Below are 22753 nucleotides of genomic sequence, written 5' to 3' on the forward strand. Positions count from 1 at the left end.
AATCTTTCTAAAGCGCCATTTGACTTAAGTTTTGTCTTGTAAACCCATTTACTTCCAATGACATTCATATCAGATTTTCGTGGAACAAGTTCTGAAGTTTTATTAGCATGAAGTGCTACAATCTCTTCTTGCATTGCTGCTAGCCATGTTGGATGTTGAAGAGCAGTTTTAAGTGTTTTAGGTTCAGGAGGTATGTGAGCTAGGAATGTGTATGCTAAAGATGCATATTTGGGATTTGGTTTGACAATGTCACTTTTAGACCTAGTGGTCATTGTATGTGATTTTGTTTAAGAGCATGATGGAGACTGAGTTGTAAGTGAGGGAGATTCGTTAGAGTTGGACAGTGAAGGAAGTTCATGGTTAAATTGGTTTAAAGGGCTCTCATGGGTAGAAAGGGGTTGTTGTGGATTTAAAGACTCTCCTGTGGTTAGCATGTTTTGGTCAGATTGTATAAAATTAGATAATGGGATTATATCTAGTGAGGACTCAAGATGAAACTAGTTTAAGTGTCTAGATAGAGGAATGAGGTTCCATGGTGTTTTCTTCAAGACTAGTCTGTTGGTCTTGCTCATAAACAACTGGTAGGGATCTAGAATGAGATTTTGTTGTTGGCGTTGTGATGGAGTTTGTAGTACCTGCATACCACTCACTAAAAGAAGTAACTTCATTAATAGTCCAATTGTTAGAGAATAACTTAGTAGTTTCTTGAAAAGAATATGTTTCTTCATCAAAAACTACATGCCGAGATATATACATTCTTTTTGTTGAAGGATAATAACACTTATATCCTTTATATATTTCACGGTATCCAACAAATACACATGGTAAGGAGTGAGGGTCAAGTTTGGTTTTGTTGTAGGGTCTTAAATAAGGGAAGCAACGACAACCAAAGACTCTCAAGGATGAATAGTGAGGTTTTCTATTGTATAAAAGCTCAAAAAAGGCTATTCCATTGTAATATTCTGGAGGGTTGTCTATTAATTAACCAAACTGCAGTTCCAAAAGCCTCATTCCACAAGTATTTGGGAATTCCTCCATGAAACATCATAGTTAAGCCTAATTCAGTTATGTTCCTATGTTTTCTTTCTGCAATCCCATTTTGTGGTGATGTATTAGGACAAGACATTTGGTGTTTAATGCCAAACTTAGATAGATAGGCATTAAACCTAGCATCTATAAGTTCTCCCCCACCATCAAATTGAAACACTTTGATCTTTTTTTCAAATCGGTTTTCAACATATTTATGGAACTCAATAAAACATTGAAAAAAGTCAGATTTATTCTTTAAGGGAAAATACCATGTAAACCTTGTGCATTCATTAATAAAAATAACATAATAATTAAAATGATTATACAAAGCAATTGGTGCTTTTCCCCACAAGTCACAATGAATGATTAAAAAAGGTTCCTTACTAAAATCCTTTCTACTTGCAAATGGCAGCCTACATGCTTTGGCCATTTGACAACTAGAGCAAACATGTTCTTTATTGCTAGAATTAGTTTTACTGGAGATTAAATTTTAATGTTTGAGCATATCAATAACGATCATTTGAGGATGTCCTAGCCTTGCATGCCAAACTTCAGCTGAAGCAGTTCGAAATCTATTAGAGAACAATGCTGTTGTTGTTGAACTGCAATCTGGTTGCAAGGCATAAAGTCCTCCACTTCTATTTTCGATTGCTATGACCTGCTTTGTCTCCTTGTCCTTTATCTCAAATCCATTAGATGAAAATGTACAAATATAAGGATAATCAGAGATTAATTGACTAACAGATAATAAATTTTTCTTAATTTGAGGTACAATAAGAACATTATTTAAATGTAAATTATTTTTTTCGGTTTTAAGTGATGCAGATTTTATGTGAGTAATGTCTAGCATGTGTCCATTACCTACCATAATTTTGTCAGGTCCATGATATGAATTGAAATTATTTAGCTTACCAATGTCATAAGTCATATGATACAAGGCGCCAGTGTTTGGGTGCCAGGTTTCATCTTGAATATCTGATATAGTGATGGCCGCTAGAGCTTGTGAGGGAATTTCAGGTTGATAAAGTTGATTGAAGCGTTGCCAGCAATTAAGAGCAGTATGTCTTGGTTTGTTGCAGATTTGACAGTAGGCTTGAGTATCTTGGTCTTGCTTGGTAGAGAGAATTAGTGTAATTGTTAAGGGTTTTGCACCTAGAATGCCATCCTTAACATGTGAATGAGTAGATTGGGGAAAACCTTTACCTTGAGATGAGAAACTAATCTGTGGCTATCGAGATCTATTGTTGTAAGTCCTTCTACTAGATGGATGTGGAGAACGTTGGCTAACAAAAGTCATATTTTGATTTAAAGAACCAAAACTATCAGGAGAGTTGACAGATTTCATTGTCTCATGTCCTTGAAGTAAGGGAACAATTTCACGAAATGATGGTATTGGAAGTTTTATCATAGTTGTTACAAATGACTCATATCCATGACCAAGACCCCTGAGTAATTGAAACACTTTGGTTCGATCACTTACTGGTTTTCCAATAGCAGCCAAGTCATCACAAATTGCTTTGAATTTTCTGATGTAGTTGAGAATGGAGAGATTATCCTTTCTATGAGTTTGTAGAGTTTGTAAAAGATAAAACTCCCTTTCTTGTGATTCTTGAGCAAAAGCATCCACTAAGGCATTTCACACATCTAGTGATGTTTCTAGTCCGATGACCAACCCAAGCACTTTTTCAAATAATATACCTGTTATCCAACCTCGCAAGAGAGAATCTGATTTTTTTCAAAGTATATATTATGGATCAGTTTGGTCAAGCATGATATATTTACCATCAAGAAAACCAAGCATGTCTTGGCTTTCAACTAATCCCTTGACTTGAGCCTTCCAAAAAGAAAGTTTGTCTGGTTGAGATGAATAGAAACAAAATTCCCTACATTCAATGTTGAAGGGTAAGGGTATTGAATAGATGAGGCCATTGAGGGAACATGGAGAACAAGTAAATTATCAAAACAGTAAAAAAAAATACGCTGGATAGGAGAAAAAAAAAAAAAAGAAGTGGTGATGATGTTAGAAGTCCAAAAACTAAATAATAGAAGAGATCTGATAGTAATGTAATAGTAAGAACAATAAAAAAAAATAGAAGTGCAATGATAGTAAAATTTTAGAAGAGAAAGAGATTGAGATTGAGTAGAAATAAAATTTAGAAGAAATTTATTAGAAATAGTACAATGATAGAATTATGAGATAAGAAAAGAACAAATAAAATAAGTTTAGAATGATAGAATGATAAGAAGGAAAAAAATAAAAAAAGAAGATATAAGAAACAGAAAATTGCAGCTTACGTATGGTAGGAAGTTATCAAGACAGAAAAAACTTAGAAAAGAACAATGCAGAAGAAAAAGCAATCAAAATTCGCCCAGAAAAAATTGCCCTGATACCATGAAGAAACTTAAAGAAAAAAGGAGAGGGAGAGAAAGAAGTTGAGAGACATAGTAGACAAGAAAGGAAGAGGAAAACAAATGTATAAGTTTCTGTGTTTTTTCTGCTTGAGAACTTAGTTGGTTCTCCCCTCTTTATATAGGTTACAAACTATGTTATATAAGAAAACTTTGTCTAACAATAGAGAGAGATTATAGGGGAGAGATTACAGGATTTATACACAAAATTGGTGCAACGTCTCTTTACAAAAATATTACAACACATGCTGCTATTCTTGCTACTGATCTGCTGCCATGTCTGTTGCTGATTTGGTGCTGATCTGCTACCATGTTTGTTGCTGAATTGCTGCTGGTTTGGTGCTGATCTGCTGCCATGTATGGTGAGTAATTTGTTGCTGGTTTGGTGAGTAATTTGTTGCTCGTTTATGGGAGATTTGTTGCTGATCTGTAGGAGATGATGGTGTTCTACAATAACACAGCCTGAGATACATCGCCCAAGTTTCAAGTTCAACTAGCTTCTTGAGTACCTTTGTCGCTCTATCGAATCAAAAATGATTAGCCTCGGAGAAAAGGTTAGGAACTTATGACTTTACTATTTGCTCCCTGTCCCACCTCCGTTCTTGTCCTCTCTCTTCCTTCCAGAGACAAAAAGCTAGTTAGGATTCTTCATGAAAATTGGACTTCCAAGGACTATTGCTAAGCTACCTTGTAAGTTTGATTTAAGATGGTCATTCAAGTATTCTAGGAAATTGACCTGTATATATTCACTTTGATAAACAAATAAAAATTATTCCAGTAATTGCTGCAAAGTTTTAACATAGCAGAAATACAAGTGCATGAAGCATGAGGTTATTGAGGCCTTTGTTGTGTTGCTTCAGAAATCCAGTCTCAATGAAATAGAGCAAGTAGATTTGCTACACAACTTTTAAATGGTAACATTTCAGAAAATATGAAATTGATGCAGAATATGATTTCCCTAGAGTGATGGTCTTTCTCGCGGAAGGGCATATACTCTGTCCTGACTCTTGCCTCCAGGATCTCATTCCTACAACTGAGTATAATAACAAATATTAGTCTAGAGAAGATAAGCAAAGATGGTGCAACATCAAAGTGTATTTTCTTTTTTATCTAGGATAAAACTAGTCCAGTTTTATGTGTAAGATGAGCAAAGGCAAGGGAGACTCACCATCGGAGGAGAAGGTTCCCAGTGATTTTCTTTGATAAATACAGCGCTGCCGGTGCTATTAATGCCTCTAACATAGTCTGCAAAATCTGGTGGCATATTAGTAAGTATCAATTCCCTCAAGCTGGTCAGCTGGTATAATGCATCCAGCGTTTTGAGACTTCTACAGTCCCTAATTTCTAATTCTCTGAGACTAGGCAAGGCTCCTTCTTCCACAAGCCAATTACTAAAATTGCCCAGTTGCCACAGTTTCAAGACATGGAGTTGAGGAAATGCTCCAGAGACACAAGTCATTTCTTCCCCTATGTAGGAAAAACTGAAAAGCCTTAGTATATTTAACTGAGGCAGCTTTCCTAGCTCTAGCATTGGATCTTTGCCCAGTACTGTCTTTGATAAAGTGAGGCTTTTCAGGTTTGGAGGAAATATTGTGGATTTGAATGGTCTTAGTAACGATCCAAACAAATATAAGTTGACCAGGTTGTGCTGCTCCTTGAAGCTCGTTAACTTGATGGGTGCACTCTCACCAGACTTTCTCATTGATCTTATCCTTAGAGAGTGAAGTTTGTTCAGTTGAGATGTCCAATCAATTTTTATACTTCTTGGGATATAGAATGTCAACTGCAACTTTCTGAGGCATTTAAACTTGCTCAAGGTCTCTGCAACTAAAGATTCGGTGCTAATAGACAACCCACATAAGCTTTGAAGCTTATTCAAAGTCTCCGCTGAGAGCACGTCCAAAGAATCAAGACAAATTCCATTCAGATAGAGATGGCGCAGGCCCCTAATCTTCCAAAAAGAATCAGGCAAAGTGGTTATGTTGGTGTGCTTCACATCCAAAGTTTCCAGGCATTGCAAAACGCCAATAGAGACTGGAAGTGAATTAATAACAGTGGATCTTAAGCCTAGGTACCTTAAGTTCAAGAGAGTGCCCATTGCCTTGGGAAGCTGAGGTTTGTAGACACCCTCAAGATCAAGCACCCTAAACACTCCGAGGTTTCCCTTACTCATAATCTTGTCTAAAAACATGCTTGAATTTCCAGCAGGGATACCTCCTTTTAAAGTGTTAAAAGATACATAAGAACGTAAATGGCTTTCGTGAAGTTTTGAAAAAGGGATGTTTGAATATGTTGCAAGTCTCCGGACTGGTAATTGTGATGTGTTAGCTGAAAATGACGTATTGTGGATCTGAAGAAATCCAATATCCCTTGCTTTTAAGGAGAAGACATCATGGACAAGGCTTGGCAAACGACATGTTTTGGGGCTCCCATCTAACCTCCATCTTACCACTTCAATCATTTTTCTACAAACTAGTTCCTCAAAATACATTTCTGCCAGATCCTCCTCAACCATATCACCGTCAGACAAGGATGTGACAAAACCCTCAGCTACCCACAGATGAATCAACCTCCTTATGGGGATCTCAATCGCTTTCGGAAAGAGTCCCATGTAAAGAAAGCAGGGCTTCAAGTAAGAAGGCAATTCATGATAGCTTAAGGCCAAGATACCTTCTATAGCATTCACATGCTCGATCACTCTTGACCATTCGCTATCTGTTAATTCTTTAGCAGACAACAAACCACCCATTAAGACAATTGCTAGAGGTAAACCACCACATAATTTCAAGATTTGCCCCTTGAATTTCATTAACTGAGAATTATGTAATCTATCTTCAGTTATGTCTAGCTTCTTTAAGAACAAAGCCCAGCTTTCTTCATCATTCAATGGACGTACCTGTAGAGTTGAACCAGCTGGCACTGCCAGGCCCGCCTTTCGGGTAGTTACAATCACCACACCACCGTGGGAAAAGGGTGGAAAGACCTCCTTGATTGCTTCCCAAAATTCAGGAGCATCGACATCGTCAACAACAATTAGATATCTTCCTTGTCCTAGAAGTTTAGGGAGCCTCCACTTTAATTCGTCCTCCAGTAATGGCTCTTTCGCAATCTTTTCATCAAGCTGGGTAATCATGTCAACCAATAAATCTCTCACTTTGAACTCTTTCGTAACATGAACCCATGCACGGCTAGTGAAATGCCGCTTGATGTCCACTCTGTTGTATACGATTCTTGCTATGGCTGTTTTGCCTGATCCTCCCTCGCCAACCATCGAAACAATTGCTGGTTGGTTCCCTTGCTCTGCCCCCTGGACTACAAGAGCAACCAAATTCTTTACTTGTTCCTCAAGGCCAACCACGTGACTTTCACCGTCGAAACAAAAATCAGATATTCTTGCCCAACGTTGGTGTTGGCTCGGGCCTGGGATATTGTTATCAGTAACATCTTGAATATCCAATGGTTGCTTATCTTTGATTAAGTCTCCAGTCTTGGAAATGAATTGTTTCATCTCTTTGTTGAAGACAACTCGGTTACAGAAAGAAGTGAAAGGCTTCCGACTCTGCAATGCTTTCCTGACTAGAAAGTTGTCAATGGCATCATCCATAGAGTAGAGAGCTCGCAAGAGACGAGTTGTACACTTACCGCTGTTAATTTCAACAGTTAATGCTCGATTCTTCTGATCTGCTTCTTTCAGCAACTGCCTGATCAAGTTGAGCTGGTGGGTGGTTCTCTGAACTTGATCTTTCACCTTTGGGGTCAGGGCTATCGCTTCATCATGGAGAAGATTTTGCAGTTTCTGTGAGAGAAGAGAAACTACCACTTCAGCATCCATGGAGAAGAACAGGCTAAGAATAAGGCAAAACTCTCAAGCAACGGATAAAGATGGGAATTTGCTTCTATTTTGTTGATTGTTTTTGACCCTTTGGATTTGATTAATTGTGGACAACATTCGTTTGTTGGATTATTTTCCTTTGCCCTTTTCAACATTTCAACGGATAGGCAACCTAAGATGCCTGTCTGTTTAAAATAATCTATAACTTAATATAAAAGGAAACCAAGAGGGCTTCCTCGTTTAGCCACATGCCAGCATTGAGTTGTGATTAGAGAGTGTTTTTTACCAGCCTGGAACACGATGTGGGCCTTTCTTTTTTTTGTTTTTTTAATACTCTGGCCATTAGTCAATGATTGCTGTCTTTTGCTGCATAGAAAACTGAGGGTTGATCTCTCTTTTAATACTCACACACAAATTTGCTGTGTACATTATTGTCTCCTTTAGAGAATAAATATATATATATATATTTCTTATAAAATAAAAATACAAAAAAAAAATNACAATATATTATATATATATATAAATAATTTTTTTTTTTTTTTTTTTTTCTCTTATAAAATAAAATATTCAAAAAAATATTTGGATAGATATTTGTGGATTTTATCCAAATTTGAAGTAAAACAAATTTTTAATTTTTAATGAGACATGATAGGGATCACAAAGTGAATTAATTCTAAATTATTATAAAAGTATAAGATAAAAAAGTATTAATTAACATTGAAGATCATTTAGAAAATTTCATTGTTAAAACTACAAAAAAATTAATAAGTATAATTAATATTCATTTTATTTTGACTTTCAAAAAATAGTCATTTTATTTTAATAATTTTATTGTATCTATTATGTAGCTTATCAATAATTACTTTTAAAATATTATATTTTCTCAATATGAATTTGATTTCACTATTAGAATCATGTAATTAACAAAATATGGTTATATCAACATTAGCATATACTAAAATATAAAAAAAATCAAATGTTTTCAAAAAAAATTATTTAAATAAAAAATTTTGCTTAACAAGAGATGAGAAAATATTTTAAAAATAATGACTTTTTAAAATAATTATCTTTAATTTATCATTATAAATATTATTTATAATATTTTTAAAATTTAAATTAATTTCTCTTTAATTATTAATATTTTTATTTATAATATTATGTAATTTAAAATTATTTTTAATGAAAAATTCAACACCCACACGAAGCGGGGCACCACCCTAGTAATTATAAATTGTTAAGTATTCAAGCAATAAAAGTATCCCTTTTTTATTCAATTACAGATACTTGGAAGTTTTTTGGCTCCCTCAAAGCAACCACTTGTTTACTTACTTTGTCAAAAATAGGTAGATGTAAGAAGTTATGCTCGATATCTACTCTTTTCTTCCTGTTTCCCGTCCAGCTTCAAGATCCATTACCTTTGCAATCAACATTTTGGCATCAGAGCCGGGAATGGAGGAGTAGCGAGTGAGCAGTATTAAGAAAGATGTTTCTTTTCTTGCTGCAAGATAGGAGAGACTTTTTCAGAAAACACAAGAGATGTTTACTGCCATGAATGCAAGGTTTGATAACCTTCAGTCGGTCCAAAATCAAGAAACAGTAGAGAGTTCTTTCAACCAAAGCAGAATTAACAATGGTCGATTTAGCAGAGAAGGATCTATGAGAACCAATTACTTACCCAAATTTGTGAAACTCGAATTTCCTCAATATAGTGGCACAGATGATCCTACCTGATGGATTTGTAGAGCGGAGAAATTCTTTGAATATCACCAAACTTTAGATAAGGAAAAAGTGTCATTAGCCTCCTTCAACTTGGATGGAGATGCTCAATGTCACGAATTACGCTCATTCGCCTAAGCATGCGATAGTCCGTGCGACACTTGAGTAAACGTTTCCATGCAAGCCAACCAATACTCGGTTATATATGATCAAACATCAATAATAGCAACCAATCAAACTAAGACAATGCACATCAAAGTCATAGGGCATACCGAATGCCATATATGTAACCATTGAGCTACAAAAAGAAAAAATATTTTATTAATATGAATATTGAGTACAAAGGGACCAAGACACCCTATGTCAGGCCCTAAGGACTGTCACGACCCGGTACTCCCCTCGAGCCCGTGACAACGGCCGCGGTGTCCCGGTAGACACTTATTATCCGAAATGTCAACCCGAAATCCCGCAAGGCTTTACTATCAGTTTCTCATTTCCCTTGTGAGCAACCATTGACAAATATCGTGTTCTAAAAGATTTAAAACTGTTTCCAACTAAAAACAAATAAAATATTAATTTTCGTCTTACAATGGTATTTTGGTCATTTTTCTCAAAAATTTCGAAACTGGCTAAAACGTAATATACAAGTACAAAACACATAATTCATATTCAAAATGAGTTTAAAAGTCTAAAATCTTCATTTAAAATGAAATTACGGTTATTTGAATATAATAAGAAAATAAAAGAAATATTAAGTAAAATATTCTATTTTTTTATAAAATAATATTTATAGAGTTATACGTGAATAATTTTTATAGCGTAAAAGCTAAATAAATTTATACATACTGAAATACAGTGAGCCAAAATATTTAATTTAATTTACAATAACAAGAGGGCCCCCGAATAAACAAAAGTAAAGAGGATTGTGAACCTACGGTTTGAAAAATGAAGATCCAACGGTAGTCCTCGATGAGATCAGCTATCTACAGCCTACACTGAACCTGAAATGGGTGGAAATGAGGGTGGTGAGATTATAAAATCCCAATGAGTAAACAGACATCATCATAAATATCTAGAGTTGAGTACATGAAGACAATAAAATAAATCATCGTAAACTGGGTCACAGCATAAGAATACATTTCATTTAAAATATGTAAAGTGGCTTATGAATTTCATAAAAACTAGACTTGTGCCATAAATCCATTCTCAGGGACACCTTGGCCTATGCATCCTACCGAGACCGCCAAGGCTATTAAAATTCACATTTCACATAAATCATGTTTTTGTTTTGAAAACATAGCCGTTCCTTGGCGTTGGCTGAGTTCCCCCTCACGTGGTGGTTTAGCGTGAAGTGAACTCTAAACTTTACCCCAGGAGATACCCTACGCGCCTCTCCGTTCGAGGTAAGAATATAATGGGGTTTACTGTGCCCCTCTAAAAGGCTGGTCCACAGAAACCCCCTACTGCAGTGATTAATTAATATATATAATCCACCATACAATAAAACTCAATAACATGATATGGCAATTTTATAATTCACAGTCTTTCAAGGCAATCAAACAATTCGCATTTCAATACAATTGCCAACTAGCCAATCATGCCCGATTTATCATAAGCCAATCAATTTAAACAAACAAATTGCCACAATTAACAGTCTCCGTGTACTCTATTTTTCAAAATCACTATTAATTTCAAAACAATTTATAATTTAATTTCATTGAAACACATTTATTCATAAAACATGAAAATTTACCTTTTTAAATTCCTTTTTCCATAGAATTCATGAAATCATCTAAAAACCACCCTAGATAATTAAAATGACAGTAAGTTTACTCACAATGTCTAGAATGCAGACTTTCGAAGCACTCTGTCTACTGGTCCTCGGATGCAATTTCCTTGCCTTTATCGGAGGACTCACCACCTTGACACAATACAAAATTGAGAAATTCACCACATTGGTACTAAATTGAAATTAAACTAATTTAGACTACTAATGCTTGATATGGAATGCAAAAATGTCTAAATTTTTGCCTAAATGCGGTGTTAGCCTATTTCGGTCTTTTACCCGATAAATTGATATACGCGTCCGTTTAAACTCCAAATTAATTTTTTTCAGTTTCTATACCTCAATTGCACCCAAATTGACTTAATGTCCCTCAGTGTGGTGCAAATTATCAGTCTCGATAGCAAATTACGAAAATACCCCTAGTGGGTAAAAATTCGTATTTTTGCTCCGAAAATTCCCATTATTTTTCTAGGCTCATAATTCATCATTTCTTAACCAATTCTCCTAGAATAAAAATCAAACTCATCCTCACTCATACATGATAAATTTGGCCATTAATGGTTGTGGGAGAAAATAAATTCTTTTCTTGTTGTTTTGTTTCTAAATATGCTAAACTAACTAAAAACACTAACATAACTTAAAATCAAATTAATCTAACAACTTTCTCTCTCCTAACCCATTTTGATCAGCCAACAATTCATCATAAAAACATGTAATTTAAGCATGGAAAATAAGGAGAAATGCTTAAGGAAAATAGATTTCAAGCTTAAGTTGAAAAATGCTACCTTTTTCACTTGTTTTCCTTGATTTTTCACACTTTTTCTCTTGAAATTCCTCACCTAGGGTTTGTTCTTCCTCTCTTTCTCTGTCTTCCTTGCTTGGCCGAATATTTGGAGAGTAATGGGCTGATTTATACTGATTTTTTGGTTAAATAATAAAATATCCTAAGCTTGACACATGGCATTTTCTTATTGGTCCATTTTTAAAATTTTAAAAATTTAAACATTTTATCTCCATCACATGATTAGTCAAGGGTCAAAGATGAAGATAAAGGAAGACCATGTGCTGAAAAAAATGTCCTGATGGTGGAAAATTACAATTTTGCCCCTGAGGTGGTAAAATTATCATTTTACCCTTTTACTCCAAATTATACTGAAATTAAAATTTTTCACTTCTAAACCTCAAATCATACTCCAATAAGTCAAATTATACTCCAATAAGTCAAATGGGATCAAAAAAATCTTTTTTAAAATTCTCATTTTGTCCCCAAGTGGCAAATGACCATTTTACCCTTAGATAGTGAAAATTCTGATTCGACTCCAAATTGATCCTCAAACTCCGAATTACCATTTTCAGTCATCCTTGGACTGTGACGATCTTAATCTCACCTTAAAATTCCTATTTGATCTAGTTCGAGGATTAAATCAACTTTGTTGCACCTCTAGGTACAATACCGACTTTTATAAATTTTTCGAGACTTTCCTAGCATACAATCATGCTATCATCACATGTACGTCATGAATAGTATTTTATAAGGTCGGGCTTTACAAGGACAATCCTAGATGAGTTTCTACAAACATATCTTGACTAGTGAGAAAGCCCAACAATCCGCCTATTGCTCACCCTTATAAAGAGTTTAAGAGATTTTTCACATATTTTATCAATAACCATTACAACGCTTGAGATAAGGACATTTCTTTCCTAAAGGGCCTTTCCCCTTAAAAACCTAACAAGTATTTTTAGAGATGTCACTATGAGTCATTACAATGTTTGAAAGAGGGATATTTCCTTTAAAAGTACAAAAGACTCAATCCCTTAAACAACTTTACCTTATCATAGTCTAATACAAGGTTGGCTCATGACATATTTCCCCACTCAATCTGTTGACATACTCGTTGATTGGTTGGCTTGGAATTCTTCAATCTTTTGTTGAAAGGTGCGAAGATCGGCTTCCTTCTCCTAAGTGATCTCACTTGGTCCCCAACATTCCCATCTCACTAGGTACTCTTGTGTTGGTCTTTGGTTGATTATCCTTGTCATCCTTGCCAAAATCTCCTCCACTCGGCACTGTGATGGTAGCTTGGTGCTAATGGCAACTCTTGTGGCTCGAATCCTACTTACATCTACTGGATCTACATAAAATGGCTTCAGATTGCTGACATGAAACATGGGGTATACCTTTATCCACTTAGGTGGATTAATCTTGTAAAAAGTCTTCCTCATCTTGGCTACAACCAGTACTGGACTTTCATACTTTTCGTACTAGTATTTGATCTCCCTTCTTTAGGAATGGAAGTTGTTCGAGTACCAACTTCACCAACACTAGGTTTCCCACCTTAAGGTGTTACTCCTTTCGACCTCTAGCTACCCACTTCTTCATGCGATTAGAGGTTTTCTCTAAATAAACTTTAGCGATTTCAGTATTTTGTCTCCACTCTTTAGTAAAGTTGAATGCCCGGGGACTTTTTCCGCTATACAATTCCACTAAGGTATAGGGAAATTTAGGTTGTTGTTCGATGACGACATCGAAAAGGGTTCTATTAGTGGTTAAGCTCTTATGTGAGTTAAAACATAGCTGAGCCACATCTAGTAGGTTGAGCCAATTCTTCTGGTTCGCTTGTATGAAGTGTTGCAAGTATTCTTCCAACAAGCCATTGAATTGTTCTATCTAACCATCTGTTTATGGGTGATAACTAGAAGATATATTGAGTTCTGACCCTAATAGCTTGAAAAGTTCTTTCTAGAAAAAGCTTGTAAACCTTGGTTCCCTATAGCTAATAATGCTCTTAGGAACACCCTAATATTTTACCACATGCTTAAACATCGTGCGAGCTGTTTCTTCTGCAGAGCCAAACTTCTGCACTAGAATGAATGTCACGTACTTGGATAAACGATCCACCATTACCATGTGACACCTAAGACCCTTGTATAGAAGTCAATATGACTTTATCAACGAGACAAAGGATCAATTGATGCTGATTAAGTGCCAAAGGATGTAGACAGGTGAAAAGAGTATTTTAAGATAAAATATTCTATATACGAAGAAATAATAATATTTTTATCGAGGAAGAATTTGCTAGATAAAAAGTGGTTCGGATGTGAATCGAGGCAAAGTAAGATGTTTTGGAGCCCTAGAAGACTAGTGGAAAATTTTGGGATAAAATAGTATTAAAATATTAATATTTTATTCGATGTCGAAATTTTTCCATGAAGGAGAAATACATCGTCAATCTAAGTGGGGGAAAAGAAGAACAAGAAAATTTCAGAGAAAAATGATGTTAATGGGACCTGTGTGTCTTTATTAAATAAAGCTAACGCGAGAAAATAAATATTTTAAATATTGTGGGGACACCTCTTTGGAGTACAAACTTTTTATTTCATTTGTACATGTGTAAAAAAAGATAATAGAAGGAAATTGGAATTTAGAAGAGGGTTGGGAGGACTAAATTGAAAATATGGGAACCTAAGAAGGCAAAACAGTAATTTTCCTATCAAGCTTGGTCAAAGCTTCCAAAGAAAGCTTTGACCCTTCATCCTTTTCACATGGTCGGTCATCATCTCCAAAGCATCATCTTCTTTCTCCTTTTCCTTGCAACGCCATTTTTGTTCTTCCACCATAAAATTCAAGATTTTCATTTTCTTTTCCTTGTTTTCTTTTCTTACTTCTTTCTTCTCCTAACTTCTTGGGCATCAAACTTGCAATTTTTAACTCCAATTTTCAGCACATCTAAACCCTAGAAGAGAAAAAGAAAAATCTCTCTTCCTTTCCTTTATTTCCTATTTTTACTCCACTTTCAACAATACTTGAATTTTGGCTTCAAATCTTCATTTTTAAGGCTAGAATATATATATTTTCAACCCTTGAATTTTTGAATTTATGGGTTGTAATTTTTAGACTTTATTTTCTAAGTTTCTTCAAATTTTCTTTCCTTGAAATTTGCTAGGTTTGGCTGATCTTTATACCTTCAAGCACCAAGGTAACGAAACTTCAAACTTGAACAATTAATTTAAAGGGTTTATGAATTAGACTAGAATTCTAGATTAGAAGTTGGGTTAAAGTGTAGATTGTATAGTGTGTATTTATTAGAATTATTAAATTCAAATTATGACTTGATGGAGGTTGTTATGGCTTATTAGTAAATATAAGTTTTAACAGTATTTTGGGACTACCTAGATTGAGACTTTGTGGGCACTAGTTTTGTAAGGTGGCATTAAGGTGAGTGAACTTGCATTAAAATGTCTTAGGATAAATGTATACGTTTTTAATTGAATCACCTGAAATATTTTATCAGACTTTTCTTTAAAAACGTGCATGGAAACAAGCCCTTGATGAAATGTTTTTATGTGGTAAAATATGTGATATAATGAAACCATGTGTTCCTATATTATGTGGATATGTGTGTTATGCTTTGAGTGATAATGCTGTATAATAGCTATAACCGTGCACGTGACGATGCTGGTGGTGTGTGGTGTGGGAGTGCACATGTCGGTAATGATGTGAGCCGAAATACATGTGATGATATTGAAATGTGCGTGTAAGGAGTGCACATGATGATATTGAAATATGCGTATAGGGAGTGCACATGAGCTGAGCAAGTAGCGGTGGTGTACATGTATATAAATACATATGCTGTAGACAAGTTATGAAAATAAAAAATGTGATTGTACTATATGCTATAGAATGCCTTTCCGCTGCAGCGAGAAACCCTCTGTTTTGCTTGTTTTGATTGGATATTTGTTGTAGTTTTCACTCTTTTAAACTCCATTATGGATTATAAATCCTTCACCTTAAGGGATTAAATAATCAAAGGTTGAATTAAGGGCTTTACAAGAAATTAAACTAAGTTGCATTGTTTTTAAACAAATGCATCATGTTTTCGAAGAGCTCTCCGTATCGTTTGCTTGTTCCCTTCCTATGTTCACTCACTGGGTTTATACTCACTCTTTTTAACTTCATGTTTTCATATTTGAAGATAGTTGGATCTTAGGTAAAGGCACTTCCTCTTGTTCATCTGACGGTTGGTTTACCAAAACACTTCATGATAGTATCCACGCCAGAGTCATTCCATTGATAGTCAAGGTCTTTTGTATGTGTATATGGTTATTTAAATGTAATTCATTGGATTTGTTGTAAACATTATATGCTTGGTTTGCATGATAATGTTGCCACAAGTTGGCAAATAGTAATGTTATTTTGTGAATGGTATTGTTCAGTTATCATGACTTATTTTCGAAAGGAAATTATTTTTGAAAATAATGAATTAAGATTGTAGAGGTAAAAGAGGGACAGATGATCTAATGAACAAGTTTTCATAGAAAGGCTTACTTGGGCGTAGTGGGCCAAGCCTATTGGGTCCTTGTGCCGGTCATGGCCCTGGAATTGGGCTGTGACATACCAAGATCGTTGTCATATCTCCTACTTTAAGAAGTATTACAATAAACTCCAAAGAAATACTTTCCCACTATTTGGTCAGCACAAATAGAGGTTCGAGCATTCCCGTCAATCTTTGTCTGTCTACTTTGTCTTGCTGGCAAATGAGACACGTCGTCGTATAATCCATCACATCTTGTAGTATATGAGGCCAATAGTAACCCTATTTCAGTAGTGCAACAATCTGTTGCCAACTTGGATGTCCTACCCAAGGAGTTTCGTAGCATATCTGCATTAATTTTTGCCTAAGCTCTCCCACTCTTAGAACAAATATGCATGGTCCCTTTGTTAGTAAGAGTCCATTTTCCACCCAAAAGTATTTTGACTTTTCACTCTCCACCAACTTTTTAATAGCCATTGCTTGGGGATCTCGATACAAGTTTTTCTCAATAAGATTACAGATATTTGTGGTCACTTTGTTGGCTGTCATTGGTGCGATCACCTTTAAAGTTATGAATTTGGATTTCCTATTGAGGGCGTCTACCACACGGTTCACTTTTCCAACTTTGTGCTCGAAGGAGAAATCAAACTCGGCTAAGAACTCTTGCCATCTCGCCTACTTGGTTGTAAGTTTTGGTTGTGTGAGAAAGTGACTTAAGGCTGTGTTGTCAGTTTTAACCTCGAATTGTGATCCTAGCAAGTAGTGTAATCAAATAATGAATCACTATTAGTAGTTTTTTTCTCCTATGTTGTGTTTTTCCTCTCAACTTCATTCAACTTTTAACTTTCAAATGCAACTGGGTGCCCTTCTTGTAACAACACTCTGCCAAGGGTAAAGTCTGAGGCATTCGTTTATACCTCTAAGGCTTTTACAATATCTGGAAGTGATAAAACAAAATCCGTCATCATCGCATCTTTCAAACCTTTGAAGGCTTCTTAGCACTACGACGTCCAACCCCACTTCTATCCCTTTTTCAGCAATTCTGTTAGTACTACTATCTTTTTTAAATATCCTTCCACAAATCTCCGACAATAATTGGCTAGCTCTAAGAACGAATAAAGCTCAATTGTATTCTTAGTGGTGGCTTATTCTTTGATAGCGTTCATCTTTTGCATGTTCATTCGGATGTGCCCATGTTCAATTATGTGGCCAAAGAACTAAATTTTGGTTTGTGCAAATGTACATTTCTCCCTTTTTACATACAATTGGTTGTCGAGTAGCCTTTGAAAGACTTGCCACAAATGTCATTGATGCTCTTCTAAGGTCGAACTATATACTACAATATCATCCAATTAGATTACCATGAACTTATCCAGATAATCATGGAACACCTGATTTATTAATGTGCAAAAGGTAGTATGAGCATTAGTTAGTGCAAAAGGTATAACAAAAAATTCAAATACGCCATACTGCATTATGCAGGTGATTTTCGGTTCATCTCCCTCAACCACTTTTACTTGATATATCTCGATCTTAAATCTAATTTTGAGAAGTACTTTGCATCATTCAACTAGTCAAAGAGATTTACTATAAGAGGGATAGGATATTTATTCTTAACTGTGACTTCGTTTAGAGCCCGGTAATCCACTCACAATAGTAAACTCATATCTTGTTCTGAAAGAGTATTGGGGAGCCAAAAGGCACCTTTGATGGTTAGATAAATTCTGCTTGAATTAGTTAGTTTAATTATTTCTTTAGCTCCGTTAACTTTGGGAGAGCCATCCTATATGACCCTTTTGTAGGTAGCTTGACTCTTGGGAGTAATTCTATCTCATGTTTGACAGCTCATTGAGGCGGTAAGACCCTAAGTAGTTGTTCTGGCATCATATCTTGAAATTCTTTCAAAACTAGTTTCACTTTTTCAAGTATTGGATTCATGTTATCTTAGCCTTTGTAGATGGGCATGCCACGTAAAAGGGCTCACCTTTCTTGATCCCCCTTATTAAACTGTATAGTTGATATAATATTTTTCTCGCTCTTAGGTAGAATTGTAGTCGGTACCACACATGGTCGTTCTCCAAAAAACATTAAACAACTTGTAGTAGGGAAAGGGATGGCTTGTACTTTCGTCATAAAATCTAAGCCCAAGATGAAATCAAAGTTATCTATAGTGGCTATTGTCAGGTTCATCTTCCCTTCCCAAGAGCCAATCTTAACCTTTATGTCTTTAGCATTTCCCATGATAGTTGAAGCTAGCAAGTTAACTACTTTCATCTGCCCAAAGTCTTTCTCAACTCTAATACCACATCTCTTTGCCTCTCCTAGGGTGATGAAGGTGTTGAAGGCCCCCATGTCGAGCATGGCTTTGGTACTTTTGTTATTCAATAACACCTCTACGTACATAATACTTTGTTGAGGCTCTTTTTCCATTTTTTCTAATTACATATGTAAAGCGCTGACGAAATGAATAAAACCTATTTATGCTAGCTCTTCTTCAACTTCTATGACTATGGTGTGGGCTAGGGGTGTCTCAACTTGATAGTGCATATAGTACTGAGAGCTGCTTAATGAGGACAATTAGTTACTTAATGTGGTTCTTTGCATAAAAAACAAGATATCGAAGGTCGTGGCTTGAAGTTCCATAGCTTGTTTGTTCTCGGTTGAGGTGAGTCTCTAGTAGGTCCTATCGCCTCCCCTACTCGAGGGTCTGCTCACTCTTTGGAATTTTACCCCACTATTTGAGCTAAAGCTACTAGTCCTAGTTGGAGGGTTATTTCTTTTGTTGGAGTTTTCACTATAATCAGTAAGAAGCTTGACAGTCGCCATCGCCTAAGTCACATCTTGTACCTTTTGTCGCTGTAACTTCGTCCTTGCCCATGGTTTCAGACTCTCAAGGAAATAGAGCAGTCTATCATTTTTGGTCATATCCCTAATATCTAGCATTAAAGTAGAGAAGTTCCTCACGAACTCCCGCACTAATCTTGTTTGTGACAACTTCTGCAACTTCCATCGCATCATATATTCAACATTCTTAGGAAAAAATTGGTTCTTCAATTCTTGCTTAAGGTCAGCCCAAGTGCTGATGTGGCACTCACCATTGATGAATTTGGAACACCACCATAACTTCACGTTCTCAGCAAGATACATTGAAACCATCACCAATTTATCCTCCTTCAACTCCTTAGCATCTCTAAACCCTTCATATCGCTTAGGTTCCAACACTTGGGCTCTTTTCCTTCGATCCCCTGAATTAGCACTAGCATTACCTGCAGCAATAATCAAAAGATTTACATGAGCAATCAATTCTCCAATCTCGCCTTGAGAAGTGCTTAATGCATCCCTAGTTTCATCACTTAGTGTATTAATCATCTCGAACAGTTTTCACTAGATAATCTCGAAACCATCTGAACTTTTATTACGACCATCGTAGCCTCTAAATCATCAATCCTCTTATGGTCCTCTGGTGAACTCTACGTGGTCACCATTTTTACTCTTTGAATCAACACGTCTTGCCCGTACTTTGATACCAACTGTCACGAACTACGCTCACCTAAATATGCGATAATCCGTGCAGCACTTGAGTAGACGCTTCCACGTAAGCCAACCAATACTCGGTTTTATCTTATCAAACATTAATAATAGCAACAAATCAGATTAAGACAATGCACATCAAAATCATAAGGCATACCGAATGCTATATATGCAACCACTGAGCCACAAAAAGGAAATATATTTTATTAATATGAAAATTAAGTACAAATGGACCAAGACACGCCATCGTCAAGACATAGGGGTAGCCCTAGATGATTTGCCACAAATATACCTTGACCATTGAGACAGCCCAACAATCCGTCGACTGCTCACCCTTTATAAAGAGTTTACGAGATTTTACACGTATTTTACCAATAGCCATTACAACACTTGATATGAGGACATTCTTTTCTTAAAGGACCTTTCCCTTTAAAGACCTAACAAGTATTTTTAAAGATGTCACAACGAGCCATTATAATATTTGAAAGATTGACATTTTCCTTACAAGTACAAAAGACTCAATCTTTTAGACAACTATTTTAGACAACTCTATCCTATCATAGTCTAATACAAGGTTGACTCATGACACTCAACTATGGTATCAATTGTTGAAGGAAGAGACTCCCTTTATAAATTGGGAAAACTTCAAACAAAGTCTACAAAATAGGTACAATCCTACCCAATTTCGAGATTTTTTTGGTGACTTTACTAAGTTACAGCAAATTGGGTTAGACAGAGAGTATCAGACCCAATTCGAAAGACGATTGATTCATGCAGGAAGGTTGACTAAAGCTTAACAATTTACTTGTTTCGTGAGCGGTTTAAAAGAAAACATTCAAATTGATGCACAAGTTTGCAGACCAAACTCTTTGTCGACGGCAATTGGCCTAGCAAGACTGTATGAAGCTCGAAACCAGTTTAGAAGCCATACACAACCGGGAGCTCACAAAACGGGAGTAACCCAAGCTACAAAGCCAAAGTCAAACTCCATGCCGATCAAAAGGCTCAGTCTAGAAGAACTAAAAGATGGGAGAGATAAAGGTCTTTGCTTTAATTGTAATGAAAAATTTGGCCTTGGACGTCGATGCAAGAAACTTTTTCTGATTGAAAGGAGTTGGGCTAATGATGATGATGATGATGTTGATATGGAACTGAAGGATCAAGATGAAATGCCGAAAGTTTCTATCCATGCTATAAGCGGGACCCGAGGCCCTCAAACCATGAAGGTGCATGGCAAAATAGGGCAGAAGCAAATGTTGAGACTAGTAGACTCAGAAAGTACTCATAACTTCATGCACCATAAGATGGCAACCAGAATGAGACTCAAACCACGTACGCAAGGGAAGCTAGAGGTTGCAGTTGCAAATGGAGACAAGCTACTTAGTGCAGGCCATTGTAAAGGAATTGCTATGAACATTCAAGGTATTCCACTCATAATAAATTTTTATTTTTTACTCTTGGAAGGTTGTGATGCAGTTTTGGGAGCGCAATGGTTAAGGACACTAGGACCAATTTTGTGGGATTTTTCTACCTTGACCATGCACTTTAAGCTTAAAGGGAAGGATGTCACTCTAAAAGGGTTGGTGCCATGTGCAAATAGATGGGTGGATGAGCATCAATTAGCAAAAATCCTAAAAAGGGATAAGAAAGGGGTGCTACTACATATCAATTTCGCTAGTGTATTTTGGAGAGAGCTTTTTATGTTGTAGGGAACCAGCTTCAATTTTAGCACAGCCTACCATCCGCAAACAGACAGGCAAACTGAAGCTGTTAACCCAACAGTAGAAATATATCTACGTTGCTTCACAAGTCATAAACCTCATGAGTGGGTTCGTTGGATACCTGGGTGGAGTATAATACAAGTGTTCATTCTTCTGCAAAAAAAGGCACCATAGGAAGTTGTTTATGGCAAACCTCCTCCCACATTGTTATCCTATGTTCCAGGCACCTCAAAGGTGGAAGCTGTAGACCGAGAGTTAAAGAGCAAAGACCAAGTCATTTAGGAGTTAAGAGAGCAAATAAATATGGCCCAGCAACACATGAAAAAATTCTATGATGCCATAGAACTGACAAAAGCTTTAATATAGGGGATCTTGTTTATCTCAAGTTGCAGCCTTATCACCAAGTGTCAATAGCATTGCGAAAAACTCTCAAGCTGTCCCCAAGATATTACGGGCCATTCGAAGTTATTGGGAAGATTGGAGCAATGGCGTATAAACTCAAGTTGCTAAAAAATTCATAACTTCATCATGTGTTCCATGTTTCCATGCTTAAGAAAAATGTGGAAATATATTAATGTAAATGTGACAACCTCTCTACCCACTATTCCAGTAGATGACGGACCCATTATTTTGTCACCACAAGCTATCCTCGAACATCGAAAGAAAAAAGGAAGAAATGAAGTAATAGTTCATTGGCAAGGCCTTTTTCCAGCTAATGCTACTTGAGAGGACCTTCAGGAACTTCAGTTGAGATTTCCAGATATGGCCCTTGAGGACAAAGGTGTTCTTTAGGGGGAAGAATGTCACGTGCTAGCTTTGCCTGCCGAAGATATTTTCAAAGTGTAAAAGAAACGTATTCAACTAGTAGTATGACTAGTCTTGAGTTGTTGAAAAATAAATGGAGTTGTTGCAGATTTTTTGAGATAAATTTATTATTTGTTGCTAGAAATTAGGAAAAGTTAATTAAAGTAATTATTATAAATTGTTAAGTATTCCAGCAATAAAGGTATCTCAATATGTTTCACAATTCAAATAAAGCCTAGAAGAGTATGTCTATATTATAATTTGTATGCACTACATCCAATACTAACATGAGGCTCATGCTTGCCTTAATTTCTTAAAGTTTAAGATATAAACAGAGATTTTACGGATTTTTTTTTACTAGTAGCTTATTGATATTTTATTTTTACAAAGAATTAGATTGTTAATTTTTACTCAATAAAATTACAAAAATGCTCTTAAATGCGAATAAATATGCTACTTTTGAATTGATGGCATTTTAATAATTTTACTAGGCAACATTAATAACTTAACTCTAATGGGAATAGAAGTTATTCATAAGATAGTAATTAGCAAAAAAAAATTATATTCATTGGGTGCTATATTGGAAAAAATAAATTACACGTGTTTCGTGAGA

At 35.8% G+C, this 22753-nt stretch overlaps 1 protein-coding gene across 2 annotated transcripts; it reads right to left on the reverse strand.

The window, feature by feature from the left end:
* LOC18596258 (probable disease resistance protein At1g58390) lies at nucleotides 3488–7458 on the reverse strand. Of its 2 annotated transcripts, XM_018123745.1 has the most exons (3): nucleotides 7081–7458; nucleotides 4607–7014; nucleotides 3488–4471 (listed from the first exon to the last, which is right to left on the reverse strand). In XM_018123745.1, exons 1-3 carry the CDS (start codon nucleotides 7268–7270, stop codon nucleotides 4466–4468), a joined length of 2604 nt encoding a protein of 867 aa, XP_017979234.1. In that variant the 5' UTR covers nucleotides 7271–7458; the 3' UTR covers nucleotides 3488–4465. The 2 variants fall into 2 exon arrangements, with proteins under 2 accessions (XP_017979234.1, XP_017979233.1); XM_018123744.1 differs by having other exon boundaries at nucleotides 4607–7458.

This window comes from Theobroma cacao, chromosome 6 (genome assembly GCF_000208745.1).
Source record: "Theobroma cacao cultivar B97-61/B2 chromosome 6, Criollo_cocoa_genome_V2, whole genome shotgun sequence".
Classification (NCBI taxonomy): Eukaryota; Viridiplantae; Streptophyta; class Magnoliopsida; order Malvales; family Malvaceae; genus Theobroma; species Theobroma cacao.